Raw genomic sequence first — 17,719 nt, 5'->3', positions numbered from 1 at the left:
CTGAGAACAGCTGCAGTACAATAGCAAATACGGCTGCATTTGCAAAGGCCTAATGATAATGGCTTGAAAGATGCCTTTCTACTAAATAAACAAAACCACACCCTATAATGGCTCTATCCTCTCATACTTTCTAAGATGAATAGCTCTACATTTGTTTGAAGTAATGGTAAATGTTCAGTGGGGTTTTGTAAACAACAAAGAATTGTTACTGACAGGCTCAGACCTGTAAAATAAATGTATTACCTACCTCAATGAGAAACAGACTACTACATGTGACAAAAATACTGAGGCCATTCAGTTTGCATGAACAATTATTCATACAAACTAATTAACACCTATAGCGACATTAAACATACTCTGTGTAAAGATGGGTAATAAAAATGCTTGAAATCAGGCCTGAAAGTGTCTTTCTTTCTCTTTTCTTTTGTAAAATGTAAGACAAGAAAAGCATGTATTCTTACCTAAAACTGAATCAGTGACTTCCAGAAGATCTAATCCAGAAAATCCATTTTCTGTGAAGGAATAAATATGTAAAACTGTTTGCATACTCTTCTTATGAGAACTAACTATGAACACAATTTCTTATTGATGAGACACTTCAAACTTATGTTACTTGTGTTTGGGGTGGAAATATAATGGCATCACAATACTAACTAGGAAACAAAACAAAAAGTAAATCTCAGCAAAACATGAAGGTTGAACACTGTAACTGAGCGCCCTCTTGTGATGATGGCGCCACGTTTGACAAAGACAAATGATTACTTTAACTACAACACACACAAAAGTCTACCGCCTTTTAATTTGAACGTCTTTGTGATGTGTAACTTTGTATGTTCGATGAAAATGAATCACCTCACCCACAAAACTCTGAGCATATTGAGGAAATCCAATATGCTTCATCCATGTGGACACTTGGTCAGGGCTCCACTCCTCGATTGAGATCATGCTTGCTGTATTTACACTCTCGTCTTCTGCATCTTTTCTTTAAAAATCCACATCACACAAGCACTGAATGTAACATACAAACACCAAACAACTCCCTAATATAAAGATCTCGATTTCAGACTGTTTACCAAAGTTATTGTTTGGAATAAGATCCTAAGAAAGCCTTTCGTTGGATCATTACACATGTACAGTAAGCTAGCCCATTAATCTGATCTCTACCACTGCTGTATGTTGTGATACAGTTGTTGGTTAGATAAATACGCTCTCATAAGTCTTGGCTTATTCTTCGCATGTGACATCATTTCAAAACATAATCTTACCTCGAGCCCTAAAAGAACCCCGCACTTTTCGCACACAGCTGCTGTTGAATGACGCATACACACCTCGGCAGGTGAGGGCGGAGCTAAGACGATGTGCATTATGGGAAATGTAGTCCAGATAAGGGGCTTTCAAATTTATGCAGTAGTGGCTAAAAAGTGATGTCCAGAGAGGTTATTTGCACTCAGTGTTGTGTGTAACGCGTTACAAAGTAACGCGTTACAGTAACGTAACTACTTTTTCGGGTAAAAAGTAGTGTAACGCGTTACTACTAAAAATTTGGTAACGAAACGTAGTTCCTTTTTCAATTCGGCGCAACGTTACTTTTCCCATGGATATATTTGACAGCGACACTGCCTCAGCTGCGCGCTTGAGAGAAGAGAACGGTTGAGATCTGAAGAGAACGATTTAGTTTCATATTTATGTTTAAATTAAATTAAATAACAATTTTGTGTGGAGACATGATTTTGACCACTTTATTAAGTTTGTTTTTGTAGAAAACCTGTATTTAAAGTGAATTTCGTTTTGTATTAATTGTATCTTATTTTTAATCAATGTTTTATCAATCAATTGCCTGAATTTAATAAGAAGTAAATTAAAGAAAACTATTTAGTTTCATATTTATGTTTAAATAAAATAAATAAATAAATAATTTAATCTATGTTGATTATATGAAAAGTGAAAAGCATGAGTAAGATCATAATTTTGTGCAATATATCGGGAGACAAATGGAGTGGGCAGACATGATTTAGACCACTTTATTAAGTTTGTTTTTGTAGAAAGACTTTCTTTAACCCCTTGCTCATCACCCCCAATTTTGGCAAGTGCTGCATACATGAAATGCCCAAAATAAAAAGGTTACTGCTCATAAGTAATTCTGAATAGAAACATAACACACATACATTTAGAAAGCCAACCCTTGAGAGTTTATAGTTCAAGACTCAAATTTAACCAGACTGTTATTAATATTGAGATATATAACCTCAAACATATTTTGAACTAAAATAATCTAGGATCACCAGTGATCCCTGCCAGGTAAGGGGTTAAAACGAATTTCGTTGTGTATTAATTGTATCTTAATTTTAATCAATGTTTTACCAACCAATTAATTGCCTGAATTTAATTAATAAGTAAATATGGCATGCAAAATAATCATGACGGCACCAGCGCGTGAACTGGAGCTCGTCTCCATACTGTAAATGAACCGAAACTCAGATAAGCTATACTTTCAGATAAGCTATACTCTCAAAGACCTGAGAAATATATAGAAAGCTTGAATATGTGTACTTTTAAACAAAATATATATTTTTTTCTCAAAATCTCTTTTTTTTCTCCTACTCCCTTAGAGTGAGTCGTATGTCTGAAAACTAAGCTTATGTCTTCTATATCATTTTGTCCTATGCTATCAAGACGCGATTCGCACCGGTGTTAGAGAGCAGGAGCGCTTTATTGGCTGTTGCCGAAATTTAAAGTTCGGTGGATAGGGGGAGCGGAGCGGAGAGAAGTGGCGCGGGCGCGCTGCTCATTCGCGGAGTGTCGCACTCTACCCCATGATGCAGAGCCGGCTGAGAATAAAAGTTGCCGCACACAGCAGCGCCAATGAGAAGGACTTTTTTTCTTTCGAAATTGATACTATTTTTTATAATAAAGAGCAAAAAATAATTACCTGTTATGTCCTCCAATGTATAACTTTATGTCTACATATTTAGGAACAGATATTGGGTTCTGCCCAAAGTCAAGCAACATAAAAGTAACGTAATAGTAACGAGTAACGTAAAAAGTTACTTTCCAAATGGGGTAACTAAGTAAAGTAACGGATTACTTTTTTAAAAGTAACGAGTAACGAGCAAACACTACTTTTTAAAAGTAACTTCCCCAACACTGTTTGCACTATAGGTTAAAATATGAGGAATACACTGAAAAAAAGTTTAAAAAAATTGTACATAGGCCCCACATTAGTCAATTAAGTTAAACAAACAAAAATTGTTCATGTAACTCCAACATCTAAGTCATTTTAAGTGACCTGATTCATGTATAGAAATGCATAAATTCATTCTTCTAATTCAGTTTCTTATATTTTAGTGTGTCCCACAACCAAATCAAAAGACTGTGCTAGTTAACAAACTTTTAGCTAACAATAGCACACAAAAGTCTTAGCTTCAGTTGCTCTAACAAAGCAGAAAAGGGATTATTGTATCAGTCCACGCCCTAAGCAAATGCTCCACAATGGCAACCCAGTGTAATTAAAAAGGGTTCTAATAATTCCAACATAATTCAACTTTAAACACTATTACACATTATTATCAAGTCTCCCCCTTTCCTCATCTTGCACAAAAACACACAGAATAACACTTAATTTCAAAATGTACTCTCTCTAGATTCAGCCATATGCAAAGCATGCTGGGAACTAACAAGCACTGCCCAGTTTCAGTTAATTCAGCACCAGGGGCGTCACTAGGCCCTTTTTAGGGGGGCTTCAGCCCCCCTAAATTTCTGCCCAGCCCCCCTAAAAAATATTTGATTAATACATTTTTGATCACTTCATTCCCCTTTAAAAAAACTCATTTGAAACGGCGGCAAGCTGCGTCAAGTTTCGGCTCCTCCCCTTATCTGAGTCTGCTCGGATTTAGCGCATTTTTCAATCTTCAGTGGCGCCGAGCAGAGCGAACATCAGAGAGTACAAGGTGTGTCGTGAGTGCATTTATTGCTATGATATTACATCTGCATCGGTGCAGTTCTTTGTCATAAATGCATTGCAGTTTACATAGGCCTAATGTAATGTTACTGGAGCATTGGGAGCAACACGGGACGGTTTCTCACCCAATACCAATACGTTTCGCTGCGTTCACCTTCAGCCCTTATCACAGTGTGATAGTTGTTTTTTATTCCTACAAAAATGAAGCGATTAACACCCATGAAAACATACTTTAGAAAACGATCATGATTTATTTTAATTTACTTTTTAAACTTTAAAACATATTATTTTGTATTTCGGCATTACATTATGCTGCCATGCACAGAAATGATTAAAGACACACATCATTGTCTGAAAGCACTAGATGGCCCAGAGAGAGAAACATCATGTGGAGTTATTTTGTTTTGTATTAATAAATATAGTTTTGTATTAAGTAATAATGATACATATATTAGAGTAAAGGGATTTGTGATTTTCTTGATTTATAGAAGTGGCAAATTGATAATTCATGTTGTTATTTTTAATAAATAGAAATAAATATAGAACAGATTAATCATATTGCCAATAGACAATTACATTAATACACGTTTAGCTGGTTAGTTAAATGATTTGAAATTAAATAGATTTTCACGGGCTGACTTGATGAATAACCAACCGTATTGTTGATTCTAAAGGCTAAAAAGCTTAAAAAATAAAATAATTTATATTTCATTGTAGATGGACTTAGTTACCTAGCTTTCCTGGTAGCTTTGTCTGAGAAAATGATTCATAAATCAACCGATCAGTTGACCCTATGTTTACTTTCTTCACTGACAGACAAAAATTTAAAGCCTATATCAGTCAAAGCTCAGCTTTAGGAGGGGAAAAGACAGAGCAAGATAAAAACAAAGAGAAAAAGAGTGTGACGCTGATGAAGTGTGGAAAATAAACAGCTGCCCGCACATGGTTTTAAAGCTGTTGTTATCCAATTTTTTTGGCCTTCAAAACATCTTAAAATGCACATATGTAGATCAGAGAAATCAAAATTTTCTCGGGGAGCATGCCCCCGAACACCCCTAACTACCTCACATTCGGTACCTCAGTGATTATAAAACCGTGCCATATGCATGTTACTGGATTAATGAATGAAACTAGTTAATAATGAGCATTAGACCATAAACTAACTTTTTTTTTCTTTACAACATACCCTCATTGGGGGCTGAGCCCCCCTAAAATGAAAATCCTAGAATCGCCCCAGCACAACTCATTCGTGTAATCCCAACACAAATGGATTAAGTAAACTTCAATTTTACATGTATAGAAGTGGATTGAACACAAACTAAGTTAGGACAAAATCTATAGCAATTGTGTTGCTATTTTAACTAAGAAATTTGAATAAGCAGTAAAAACAACTTTTTAGTGATGTTATAGGCTATTGGGAAGAAGGTAAGAAAATGACAAAATTATTTGGCAAGAAAGGCAAACTCCGGCAAATAATTAAATATGGGTTTTTATTGTATTAAGCAAAAAAAAAAAAAAAGGCATAGAAAAACAAAAATCTCACAGGTCAGAAAGAAAGCATTCATTGACTAATGTAACTGTTGGTTTTCCTTTGTTTTTGATTACCGAAGCCATTCTCCTGGGCATTGACTTAACTAACATTGTGCACGTCATGCTTAACTTATTTTCAACCCTCCTTAAGTTCTTCCCAAAGTTAGGCTTTATTGGAAGACCTGCACGACTAATCACAATTCAGGATTATAATTTCCCAAAGGTTTTCAAGAGTTCACACTTACATACAATTAGAGGGGGTAAAGTTTAATGCATATCTGGCGTGCTGTCCGGGGGGAGGGCTCCGAGCTCGGCCCGAACCCAGAGTACTCCCCTCCCGTATGTAAGTGGTTAGGAGGACTAGAAGTGTGGAGAAGGGGTGGTGGAGGGATGCAGATCTTACCATTGATTGCTGAGTGTTCTCCATTGTGTTAATTATCTGAACATGCTCCTCCCAAGCTTTGTTAATAAAACATCATTTAAAGTTCAGTGGACTTTTGCTGCATGCACAGTGTGTTTGGAATCGTCATCACAGAAAATACACATTTTTATCTCCAAACAGATCTTGGCTACATTGTTCAGGAGGATTCTGAATGGACCAAATATTGGTCCATTTTCAAAGTCCCAGCATCTTTGTTGATCCTTCCAACACCTGCTGGACACATGCATCCCCAATACCATTATGTTTCCCCTGCTGTACTTATTGGCGCCACGCAAACTTTTGGTATTAAAACACCATCCAAGGTTGTTCAGTTTTAAGTTGTCGGACTGCAGAACATTGCATAACATTTTTACACAAGTAATATTTATCAGTGTTCCTGTTTTACTAAAAATAACTTGCTTGTAAGGGATTTACTACACATGGCTTTATATGACTACACCATATATATGCAGGTAAAGTATGCATGTACACTTGGTGATAATATGTTAACATATTACATTGTGTGCAGACACAAAAAATGACTAGGCAAAAAAAAAAGTTTAAATATTTTTTTATTATCATTCTTTCCACGACAGGTCGTCTGGGTCTAACATTAGCCCATTATAATAATTCCAGCGCAGAACATCTATCTCATAAGCTGCAGGTCTATGACAAGTGCAATGTGGGGAGAAAAGAGTCTACATTTTTACAGGTCCTCAACATCTGTGGGAGGCAAAAAATATCAAATATAAACTCTAGAATTACAATACACAAAGGTTTACACTGAATGCACACATTCAGACTACAACGGGACACACGTGAACACTTAAGCAAGTAACAATCAGAACAGGAATCGTCATTACTGCTGATGTCAACCTTTTGCTCATAACCGATGGAAATATTTTGAATGAGAAACCCTTTAGGTAATTTGATAGAAGAAAAACAAATGGATGTGTATGAGTGAACAGGGCGGTTTCAAAAATCATTGTAAGCCTAAATTGATCGTAGAACCATTGCAACCAATGGTCTCTACGATCAACTTAGCTCACAATGCTTTTGAGAAACACAGCCCAGGTCAGGGAGTCTAGCACAGCATACTGTTAGCGGTCCATAGAGAGTGGAGTAGTCGTCTTTTGCATCCCCGATAGGTTATAGAATGCTGAAACGCTGAGTGAATAAGGATGACAGCTTCTTGGGAGATGAGCACCCAACCTCTGGCTGAAGAGCCTCAGAGCGCTTATACGTTGCTGAGGGCATCAACACCAGGCAACACTTTACCCTCCAGCAGCTCCAGACTGGCTCCGCCTCCAGTGCTCACATGACTGACCTTATCTTCTGTGTCCCACTTGGCACAGCAGGTTGCGGTGTCTCCCCCACCTGAAATAAAAAGAAAAAAAGGAAATTATTAGTCTATTATAGAGATCGAAATAAACTTTTTGATGGCTGTTGTTATCTTAGAGATCAGGGTGGCCTACATGATAGGAAGGAAGGAAGGAAGGAAGGAAGGAAGGAAGGAAGGAAGGAAGGAAGGAAGGAAGGAAGGAAGGAAGGAAGGAAGGAAGGAAGGAAGGAAGGAAGGAAGGAAGGAAGGAAGGAAGGATTAATGCCATGTCAGCATCTAAGGCTATTTTCATGGCAAAAATGCAATCATCGTATAAAATACAATAAAACCAAGCAAACAAACACAAGTCATGCCAATGGTGAGAATTACAAATTGCCAAATATCTGCCAATAATAATCAGCCTAGACAATATATCAGTCTACCACTAGTCTATTAGATGTGTGCCATTAAATGTATTCCAGGCAAAAGCCATCCACTTGAATGAGAAATTCTCACCAATAATGGTGATGCAGCCATTTTTGGTCGCTTCCACAACTTTGTCCATCAAGTTCTTGGTTCCACGAGCGAAGTTGTCCCACTCGAACACACCAACAGGTCCGTTCCACACAATCTGCTTGGCTCTGGCTACAGCCTCCGCATAGAGCTTTGAGCTCTCAGGACCACAGTCCAGACCCTGGATGGAAGGACAACCAGAAGGGCTTCTTTTGACAACTGCTTCTAGTTCACTTAAAGGAAGAGGAGAAGATCTTATAGCTCTAAACAAGCTAACATGTGTCTGCCTTACCATCCATCCAGCTGGAATACCATCTGCTACTGATGCAGTCCCCGTTGCCGCCTTCTCGTCAAACTTGTCTGAGGTGATGAAGTCAACTGGAAGTGAGATCTTCACGCCGTTCTTCTCAGCTTTAGCCATGAGGTCTTTCACAATTTTGGCACCCTCTTCATCATACAAGGAAGTGCCGATCTGAGCACAACAAGAAAACAATATTTTTAACTCCAGGAGGGTATTCCAGAAATCAGGTTATGCGACATACCCAGATACGTTTATGGATAAATAAATGAATAATGTTCAGGGCTGCGTTTCCCAAAAGCATCGTAAGCCTAAGTTGATCGTAGAACAATTGCCATCAATGGTCTCTACGATCAACAATCAGACTTACCAAAAAAATAACACTTTGGTTTGCAGTGTGAAGGAAGCTTCAGGCCACTCACCTCCATGTTCTTGAGAACCTTGAGGAAGGTAAAGGCCATTCCTCCACCAATGATCATCTCATTCACCTGGTCCAACATGTTGTTGATCAGCTGAATCTTATCTTTGACCTTGGCCCTGTCCGATCAAAACAATCAATCAATCAAACAAAGCCTTTTCAATGAAGTGTTCATTTTTTTAATTAAATCTTATTGGGATGAAACTGAGAAACTTTCACCTCTGACAAATTGCAGGAAGTGCCCTACAACTGTCTGATTATAAGACAAAAGCTTAAGGCTTTTGTGCACTGCAGTTCAGCTTATCAATGGGCCAATTCCCTGAGTGAACTTTGTTATTTGGGACAAACATCAGATATGAACTGCTTCAGTAAGTACATAATGAGTGTGTAAGTTGTGCAATGGCCTGACTTTTGCAAGTCATTTGCATTCAATTATCCACTTCCACAAGAACACTTTGTAGTAATCATGGCTTTATTTGCCATCCTGCACAGATGAATCACAACGGTTTTGCCATTTCACCATCAGGATATAACACTATAAAAAAAAGGTAGAAATCTACAAATGTTTAAATAAATATGATTCTTTCTTCAGCCAGATATGTGACGAACCGTAGAACGAGGACATTGTCACACATCCTGCTGTTGCATAAGAGGATAAACGCAAACGCAACTATTCCTGGACTGTCACTGATGCTTTCTCAAGCGGTTTTCAATGGAGAAAAGACGGATGCTTCCTAAAAAAAGACTGAAGTACAGCCCAATATTCTTTCAGTCATTCATTTCGGTTGGTGAACTCTGTAAAAGCCCTTCCTTAGATCATGAACAAGATCTTGCAGGACCAAAGCAAGGTCTTTTGATGTTTTTAAATCACTGCTTATCCTCCTTAAGCAAGACAGTATTCAGAACTAAAAAGATAAGCTATCAGAGTACTCCGTCAATAACACTCACCCCCCGAGAATGGCCAGGAAAGGCCTCTGTGGTTTCTCAAGGGCCATGGCAAAGTAGTCCAGCTCCTTCTTCATCAGAAAACCAGCTGCCTTCTGAGGGAGATTCACTCCAACCATGGAGCTGGAGTGAGACATTAGGCATGAAAACCAAGGGGAAACAATGTGTCATGTTGATATTTTTCCGACTAAACACAATGTGAGTTTTTATTTTCCTATCACGGTTTTGTGTAATGGAGTACCTATGAGCTCTGTGCGCAGTTCCAAAGGCATCGTTGACGTAAACATCACCCAGCTTGGACAGGGAGGCTCGGAAAGAATCGATTTCCGCCTGACTTGCTTTGGTCTGAAAAGATAAATCAAAGTCATTTATAAGTCATATGATGCCACCTGAAGAGAAAAAAAAAAAAACACACACACAAATTCCACATTAAAGGTGAACTTTGGCGAACTTGACTGTTAAGGTTAATGCAGACAAAAAAAAAAAAAAACACAGACGGGCTGAATAAAAATGCAAATTCACTCTGACAGTAGGTGGCACTTATAGAAGCAAGAAAAACCTTGCTTACCTCAGTGCACAAAGCAGCACTGTGGAATTTTCCGTTTCCGAAGGAAAATAGTCAAACAGTATTTATGCGTTTTAAAACCTTTAGATTTTGTACAAATACAAGAGAGCAGGTTACAGGATTCTTTCTCTGCTATTCACTGTCGCTTAGAGAAATGGTCTGTTTGTGAGCGCCACCAAGTCGTAGCTTTATCTAACAACAGTGCCTCTGTGCACATGACCAAACGCACAAGTCTTATTGGTTTGTGTGATAGAAAAGACATTTGAACCCCTCTTCATTTATAAAAAAAAAAGAAGCTTTTAGTCCAGTTTCCTCTTGGGAAATTGATTCATTGTCATTTTATTTTGTCAATATTATTTAGTTTTAATCACATTATTGGGCGGGTTTTGGGGAGCTTTTGGGCTGGAAATCCAGCCAATCTGGCAACACTGCTTTTCAGTGTTATGTGAAATCAATGTGTAAACCAACAAAATGGTGAACTTACAGTTGTGTTTGCATAGTAAACTAGAGAAAGTATTTTAAACCCAAGGACCCCTGGATCAAGACCAACGACACATGCCGTTATGATCACATTACTGCCATCCACATGCACTCAAAAGTTCATAACTTCTAAACTACTGTGAATGAAAGGTTACACAGGCGCCCAGAAAATGCCATGCTGCAGTTTCTTGCCAGCAAAGGGCATGGCAGTTTTCCTGTCTCTTTCTTTGGTCTCTACTCGTCCCTCTCCTTCTCTTCTCCTCTTCCCAGCATGCATTCCAGCCAGGGCTTCGAGGACCAGAAAAGCCACATGGTCACACATGACCTTCCAACAAATGTCAATAGGTCAGCTGAGTACAGTATCTCTGCATGCACACACAGCTAAAGAAGGCTCTAACAGTAGTAGCTTGTGCTTTGCAGATAAGCTCCAACACAATGATAAAAGCCAATTATTAGCCTCTCGAGCCAAAACAGAATGATTTGGTAAGAGATTTGTAAAACCACCCTCATTACAGAGTGCTTTCTTTACAGTATTGTCGTTATATTACTGCCTATTCAAAGCTACACAAACTAACCTGCTCTCATTTAATTTAATTTCTTTAAGCGCATGGCATTTCAGGCCAAAGATCCTACTGTATGATCAAATTTAAGGTTTGTATCTGGCATTTAATTCAACGTAAACTCTTGAGGCTTCTTTCTGGGCCGCACAGTCAAAGGAAGTAAGAGCATTATTTAACACATTCATTACAGTTTTTACTAGTATTTGAACAATCTTTTTATTGCCTTTCTTTAACATTTGACCACATGACCATTTACATTATGAACGCGATCCAATCGAATGAGTTTACGACAACCTCTGGAAGTGGTCAAAAAGGGGACAAGCTCAAAACGTTTTAAACCCCGTTTACGCCTGTATTTAGCGTCACCCACTTGTGATCCAATCGACCAAAACGCATCTTAATACCAGGTGTAAACAGGGCCTAAGATGACCAAGCACTTTTTTACCTGCAGAGCCACTGACACGCGCTGCACTGACCTTGTTCCCCGATGCATCTTTGCCCTTGCCCTCCTCGGCCACATGGAAACGCAGGTTCTCCAGCAAAATGACAGAACCGGCAGGTGGGTCTGCACAGGCTTTCTCCACATCTGGACCCACACAGTCCTTCAGGAACTGAATGTCTCTTTAGAGGCAAATTAAACAGCAAGGTCAGTGGCGAAGTACGAAGCTGAATTAAGTGTGCATTACCATTAAGATGTCATCTTGATGACGCTTTTCTACTATACATTTCTAATGTTTACGCAGTAAAACTATTCATCAGTGCTGTTAAACAGATGTAGCTTGAAGGTTTACATTATCTCTAACTGATGGTGTAATATGTATAGGTAAAGAAGTCTTTATTGAGCTCTCCTACTTTCCCAGCAGGCTCTTGAGTTCTGCAGCCACAGGCTCCAGAGAGTACTTGTCTGGCATGGGGACTCCATCAGGCCGGCCCAAGTGGCTCATCAGGACTACAGCTTTGGCCCCATTATCTAAACAGTGCTGAATTGATGGGACTGCAGCCTTGATTCTGATGAGAGCATATATAATATTAGTAACAAATACTGTAGCACAAGGCCAACATGTGTTTTTCAACTGTGAGTCAGGTCTATATACAACATATAACTTAAAAACAAATTCGTATTCGTCTCAAAAGGTTGCTCAAATTAAACATTAAAAATACTGCTGACATTCTATGAAACATTTATTGTGTAATCTTAATATTTTCTTTAATATTTCGCAAGAAAATATAGACATGAATAAGGGAATGATTATATACACAGAAAATATTTTATAAGCAACAAAGCTCTGAGACAATTTCAAGGTAAAAACCCTCCAGTCAACAGTTCGAGCACATGAACAGCACAAAGTGGAATTATGGTGATTTCAATGAGATAAGAAAGAACCATAATTGGTTAAGAATGCAACAAAATTGGTATATCAGCAATATCCATCTCACCTCTGGTTATTTGTTATTGTCTTGTCTTTCATAGGGACGTTGAAGTCAACCCTATTGGAGAGAGAGAAAAATAAATGGATCATAAAATGCTATGGTTTAAAGGAATGATTACAATTATTATTTTTAAATGAGTAGGTTCCAGAGAGGGTCAGAAAGCTCTCAGATTTAATCAAAAATATCTTAATTTCTTTAATTTCCAAAGGTCTTTGAAACGACATGAGGGCGAATAATTTATGACAGAATGTTCCATTTTTGGTGGAACATAATGTATATATATATATATACATACACACACACACACACACACACACACACACACACACATACACTTATGTTAGATGTGATTAATCTATTTGGCAGCACTATATATAGCTATCATCTCTAGTAATTTGTTATATGCATTTGAATGTATAAAAAGCTTATAAAAAAAGCTATTTTAATAAATAAGGATTGTACAGTGACATTAATGAACAACTATAATAGGAGTGCACATTGCTGCACGTTCACATGGTCTCCATGACTACAATGCATTACGTAACACTGTAAAGGCCCCTTACAGCAGTGAGATAGATTCATTCAGGGTAGAGAACAATTTGAAGATGCATTCAGGGTAGAGAAATATTTGTAATATAACATTTGACAATATTAAAGCAGTTTGGATCCAGACAGCGGATGTTGTAAGACCACGTGCAACTGCTGCAATGCATGTATACTGACTCAGTCACTGTGACGCACTCAACATGGCTGTCAATTACTTATTCAAAAAGTGCTATTATTATATCATGTGGGTGTTTATATAAAGGTAAAAAATGTTAAATAAAGCGGCAGACGGTGGGCAGGGCAGGTTTGTCTGCCTAGTTGCTGGCAGGACATTTGACTGCGTGTGTTCAGAATACAAAGGTAATTTATGCTAACAGAATATGTGAACGTCGTTTAGCGGAATAAATTATAAACAATCTTCACTTATGTACATAAGAAATTACCTGGCATGCGTGAGTGACGGGAGTTTAACAAACGAGTAAGAACATGCCACTAAATGAATGTGCTTACTGGTATAAACCCGCCAGCACACGTTCAAAAGACCTTATAAAACAGTATGTAATGTGAAAACGTTCTGGTTGTTGGTATGGTACAAAAATAAAGTGACGGAGACTCCCTGACCATTTGACATTTGTAACTGGGTGGTGTCATTTCACCAAGGAATTGTACAGCCTTTATGGACAAAAAGTGCAGGACCAAAAGTGTGAGGGGTTTAAGGATCTTAATTTAATTTTAAAACAATGGAGTTATGACTGATATTAAAGGATGCGCACGCGCTAGTTTTTGGTATATCTGCCATCCTGCACGTACCGGGAATCTCTAAAACGTGACGCCTGACAGATACACTTCCGGTTATCAATGATTGAAGTTTCATTCGCATAACCTTGCCAAAAATCAAAGATTAAAATGGAAGTTAAAAAAGAAAGAAAGCATAAAGCCAATAAATGAAGATCACGGTGTTAATACATCGTTAGTAAACGATATAACGGAATGTGCCGGTGACAATTCACGCTTACCTCATGATGACGCGCTTTCCTTTCACATCCACCTTGTCCAAAGTGAGTTTATTTGACAGAGACATTGTGGCTGTAGATTTGCAGAAAAACTCTCCTTAGCTGGTGTGGTGGTGCAGTGCTGGTTCAGTTCCCGAATGAGAATGACCTTAGCTTGATGCTGATGCACACAGTGTGGGCGGGGCTAATCGAGGCATGCGCTTCTAAATCCAGCGCTCATTGGACACACTTGCTGTCAATCAATCAATCACCAACTGAGCACACATACGATGTTGGACCAACGTGCTACAATAATGCTGCCCCCTATCTAGAGACCCTACCCTCTTGAATTAAGACAAGACACCACAGGTGAATAAGGTGACATAGGGTTAAAAAAAAGTTAACTATCACCATACTTCAGTTCAGTTGTTTCTATTACAAGTTTTCTGAAATGTTGTTTATGTAAATTAGGTATCATCTAATTAAAAATGCACTGATTTGCATATATTTTCAGAACATAAATCTGATCATTGGATAAAGCCAGGTACAAATTTCATTTTGTTGACATATTAAGACCTATAGAGATACATATTGAAATTAACAGATTCAAATAGTTAAAGTGGTAAGAAAATACACATTTAAATGTTTGTTTTAGATGTCGTCTTTTCAGTGGTCTTGAAAACAAGTTGTGGAAGCAAAATAACCCCACAATCTTAAAACTGGCCAGTGCATAAAAAAAGGTTTTGTAATTTAGTAAAAAAAAAACTTATCTTAAATGTCAGACCTGAAATTGGAGTTTTATGCTAAATACAAAATAGACATTCATTTGATGGAAAAATACAAAGGTAATGCAACATTTAAAATTAGAAGCTCAAATCTGACATAAACCCTTTATCTTTAACACAGATATGTAGATAAAGTAATGAGACAAATATTGAGATTTATATTTTAATTTATTACATTTTTTACAGACATGCCAAGACAGCAAGAAGATTGGTTTAGGTGAAAATTGTCTCCATTTGCAAAACGGAAAAGTTCAGAATGTCATTCAGAATCCCAGAGTATTCGGTCCACGACGGGAAATGCATTCATCACTCCTTCCATGGCTTGGGCTGCACCTTGCCTACAGGTGACAAGTTCCATGTGATGCCGGTTGATGTGATCACCTGCAAAGACAGCGCACAAAATCACATATAGCACATTGAAAAAGATATGTAATTAGAAGTGTTCGCAGTCACTTACATATGCCCAAACAGCTGTGCAAAATGCGATTCCAGAAATCAACAGAGGAGCTCCATACTTGGCATGAAATTCAGGGGACAGACCAGACTTTTGTCGCACAGCCACCTGACGGGCACTTTGACCTAATGTAAAGAGTAGGGGGAGAGTAGATTTAGGTTTAAACATCCTTTAACACACTATTCGTTGAGATAAGGGTCCTTAAGAGTTTATGAAAGAGAAAATTAAATTCTCATACAAAACATTGACCTTTTTGCAATCATATAGCCTACAATGAGTGTAAGCTTGTAGCTAATAGGAAAACCACTTCGTGGGCACATTGCAGTTTCATTTGTTAGAAACATTTTATAAATATTTTGGAGTGGAAAACAAATAGTAACTTAATATTAAACTAAGTAATATTTACAACAATATTTTGAGATTATCAATAAGAGAGACATTTTTTAAACCCACATATGGCAAATACATGAACACATAAAGATATCTTTATAAGGTAAGGTGACAATAGATCAAATTATTTACAAAGATGTATATACTGACTGGCGAACTACGAATGTATCCTATCAAAACTAACGTTAGCTTTAGCATACCGGGAAGCAACATCAGTATACTGCCCAACACAGCAACAAATGCTGTTTACTGAAATGTGAAATAAAACGGCCAGTCCTCGAATGAGATATATAACTTACCGCTGAGGTTCAGGGCAATCTTGGCGAAGCGATACATGGTTATTTCTCGGGACAGCTGACTGCACGAGCTAATACCCTTGAACTGAATGGCAGAAACAAAATGGCAGGGCGGAAGTGATGAACGCGCGACACTTGCGCGCATGCACGCGCGGTGATCGCGAGACAGAATGCGGTAGTAGATTCAACATGTAAATGTTAAACTAAAATAAACTCTGATAGCTTAAAGTGATGTGGTTTGTTGTTCACATATATGGAGTTATTCTAAGCATATATAAGATGAAATATTTATATATTTTCTTCTGAATAGAATAAGGGACCATCACTGCTGTTTTACCATTAACTGTTAAAGTTAGTTAGCGGGTTGTGCGGCGTTACCTTTGCATTGTGCTTGTACAATTTCTGATTGCAGAAATGTAAAGAGTATAAATTCGTGTTTCTTAACAGTATTTCACAGTCGTGTCAGGATGGCCGAGTGGTCTAAGGCGCCAGACTCAAGGGTTGCTCCCTTCCGAAGAAACGGGTATTCTGGTCTCCGAATGGAGGCGTGGGTTCGAATCCCACTTCTGACACATTCCTTTTGCTCGATCTGCAAATATTAATATTGTTGTCTGATATCTTAAATGTAAGAAACAAGCCTATCCTGTAACCATTTTTTATTTTACAATACTGTGTGACAATTTTACATACTCCCAAAATTAGAGGAATATGTCTCCCCTGTACCCACATCTCATAAAAAGAAAAAGTAACAAATGTCTAGGTGAAAGTGGATTATTGAATTTTTAATAATGAAAATGTGTGTGAACAGTTTTGAACGGAAATATTCACAGCCTAAATATATAACCATGTTGAATTTCAGCCCATAAAAATAAAGCCCTAAAAATAAAATGCGTTAAAATGCAAGCACTGTTAATTCAATGCATTTTTTTTAAGTAGTGTAATTCAACAAGCTTTTTTGTTTCAAATACATTTGTCAGTAATTCTTGTCATCTTTCATACAAAGGTCTGTAGTTTTATTCTGTGGGCAAAACACATAATGCAGTGCAATACAATGATGCTTGAGAGATGAACTAATAAACGTTCCTCAAAATTCGGCTATGTCAAATTTGATACTCTATTTCTAACATGACTTTTCTTTAAAAAAAAAAAAATTAATTGATGCATGGATAATCAAGCAAATCTAAATTTGCTTCAGTCCAGTCCATCTTGAAACATTACTAACAAAAAAAGTTTTTACATTTTTCATCATAAAAAAATCAGTAGTTCTCTTACGAGAGGTTCTCTCGTATTGCGTAAGCTTGCTTACGCTGCGGGAAAGTCTTCTTTTCTCGAGATACTGAAGCCAAAAATTATCCTTAATTTCATTTTTTGTCAACGCAGTGCAGCTGCGGGCAGCTGAGCTAGAGCGGCATACTGCGCGCTCATTGGCTGCCGCGCGGCAACTGCTTAAGCCTACCAGTGAGCCTGGCGTGACGTCACGCCCAATGAGGGCGCGCGCGCCCTAGCGCGTCACAGCCCGCCAGAATGGGCGGCGTCAGAGCATATATAAGGAAGGCTCGTAGGCTATATTCTCTGATTTCTGTCTTTTCAGCGAAGCACTCGCATCGCTGATCTCGGAGAGGAAGCCGTCGCCGTTGTCCTTCAAGGCCCAGCTAACGAGCCAGCTTAGGTCAGCCTGAGGAAGCCGGACGATCTTCGCCGCCTTCAGCCTGCCGTGCCAGCTCAGCTATCCGGCGAATATCCTTTGCAAGCTCTTTTGTGTGTGTTCTTGCTTCCGCAGCACTTTCTAAAAGAGCAGAGGCGTTGTTGCAAATGC

At 38.2% G+C, this 17,719-nt stretch overlaps 3 protein-coding genes across 4 annotated transcripts in view; all 3 read right to left on the bottom strand.

The window, feature by feature from the left end:
* Positions 1-1,314, bottom strand: part of amot (angiomotin) — a 34,924-nt gene extending 33,610 nt beyond the window's left edge. The window contains exons 1-3 of one of the 2 annotated variants that reach the window (XM_081391713.1): positions 1,266-1,314; positions 858-982; positions 462-512 (exon numbers count right to left, since the gene is read on the bottom strand). In XM_081391713.1, coding sequence (XP_081247839.1) covers positions 462-512; positions 858-945 — 139 coding nt within the window. In that variant the 5' untranslated portion in view covers positions 946-982; positions 1,266-1,314. The remainder of the gene's footprint in view (positions 1-461; positions 513-857; positions 983-1,265) is intronic. The other variant, XM_081391714.1, reaches the window with a different exon arrangement.
* A 5,150-nt stretch (positions 1,315-6,464) lies between these two features.
* pgk1 (phosphoglycerate kinase 1) lies at positions 6,465-14,236 on the bottom strand. Its single transcript, XM_081391365.1, has 10 exons — positions 14,003-14,236; positions 12,447-12,497; positions 11,862-12,017; positions 11,486-11,630; positions 9,646-9,749; positions 9,408-9,527; positions 8,464-8,578; positions 8,036-8,215; positions 7,747-7,924; positions 6,465-7,286 (listed from the first exon to the last, which is right to left on the bottom strand). The coding sequence occupies exons 1-10, from the start codon at positions 14,065-14,067 to the stop codon at positions 7,147-7,149; spliced, it is 1,254 nt and encodes a 417-aa protein (XP_081247491.1). The 5' UTR covers positions 14,068-14,236; the 3' UTR covers positions 6,465-7,146.
* A 676-nt stretch (positions 14,237-14,912) lies between these two features.
* cox7b (cytochrome c oxidase subunit 7B) lies at positions 14,913-16,048 on the bottom strand (the record flags this gene model as incomplete). The annotated part of the gene is made up of 3 exons (XM_081391364.1): positions 14,913-15,144; positions 15,221-15,342; positions 15,907-16,048. 3 exons carry the CDS (start codon positions 16,046-16,048, stop codon positions 15,070-15,072), a joined length of 339 nt encoding a protein of 112 aa, XP_081247490.1. The 3' UTR covers positions 14,913-15,069.
* Between the last annotated feature and the right edge of the window lie 1,671 nt (positions 16,049-17,719).

Source organism: Scardinius erythrophthalmus (assembly GCF_964197995.2).
Source record: "Scardinius erythrophthalmus genome assembly, chromosome: 17".
In the NCBI taxonomy this organism is placed as follows: Eukaryota; Metazoa; Chordata; class Actinopteri; order Cypriniformes; family Leuciscidae; genus Scardinius; species Scardinius erythrophthalmus.
This window is presented reverse-complemented; position numbering and strand designations above follow the sequence as displayed.

Bases quoted from the DNA above. Each gene is read 5' to 3' on its own strand.
- pgk1 (XM_081391365.1), bottom strand. From the start codon at position 14,067: ATGTCTCTGTCAAATAAACTCACTTTGGACAAGGTGGATGTGAAAGGA. The intron at 12,018-12,446 runs GTGAGATGGATA...TGCTCTCATCAG, and splicing joins ACAATAACAAATAACCAGAG to AATCAAGGCTGCAGTCCCAT. The intron at 9,528-9,645 runs GTACTCCATTAC...GTCTCACTCCAG, and splicing joins ACTGCGCACAGAGCTCATAG to CTCCATGGTTGGAGTGAATC.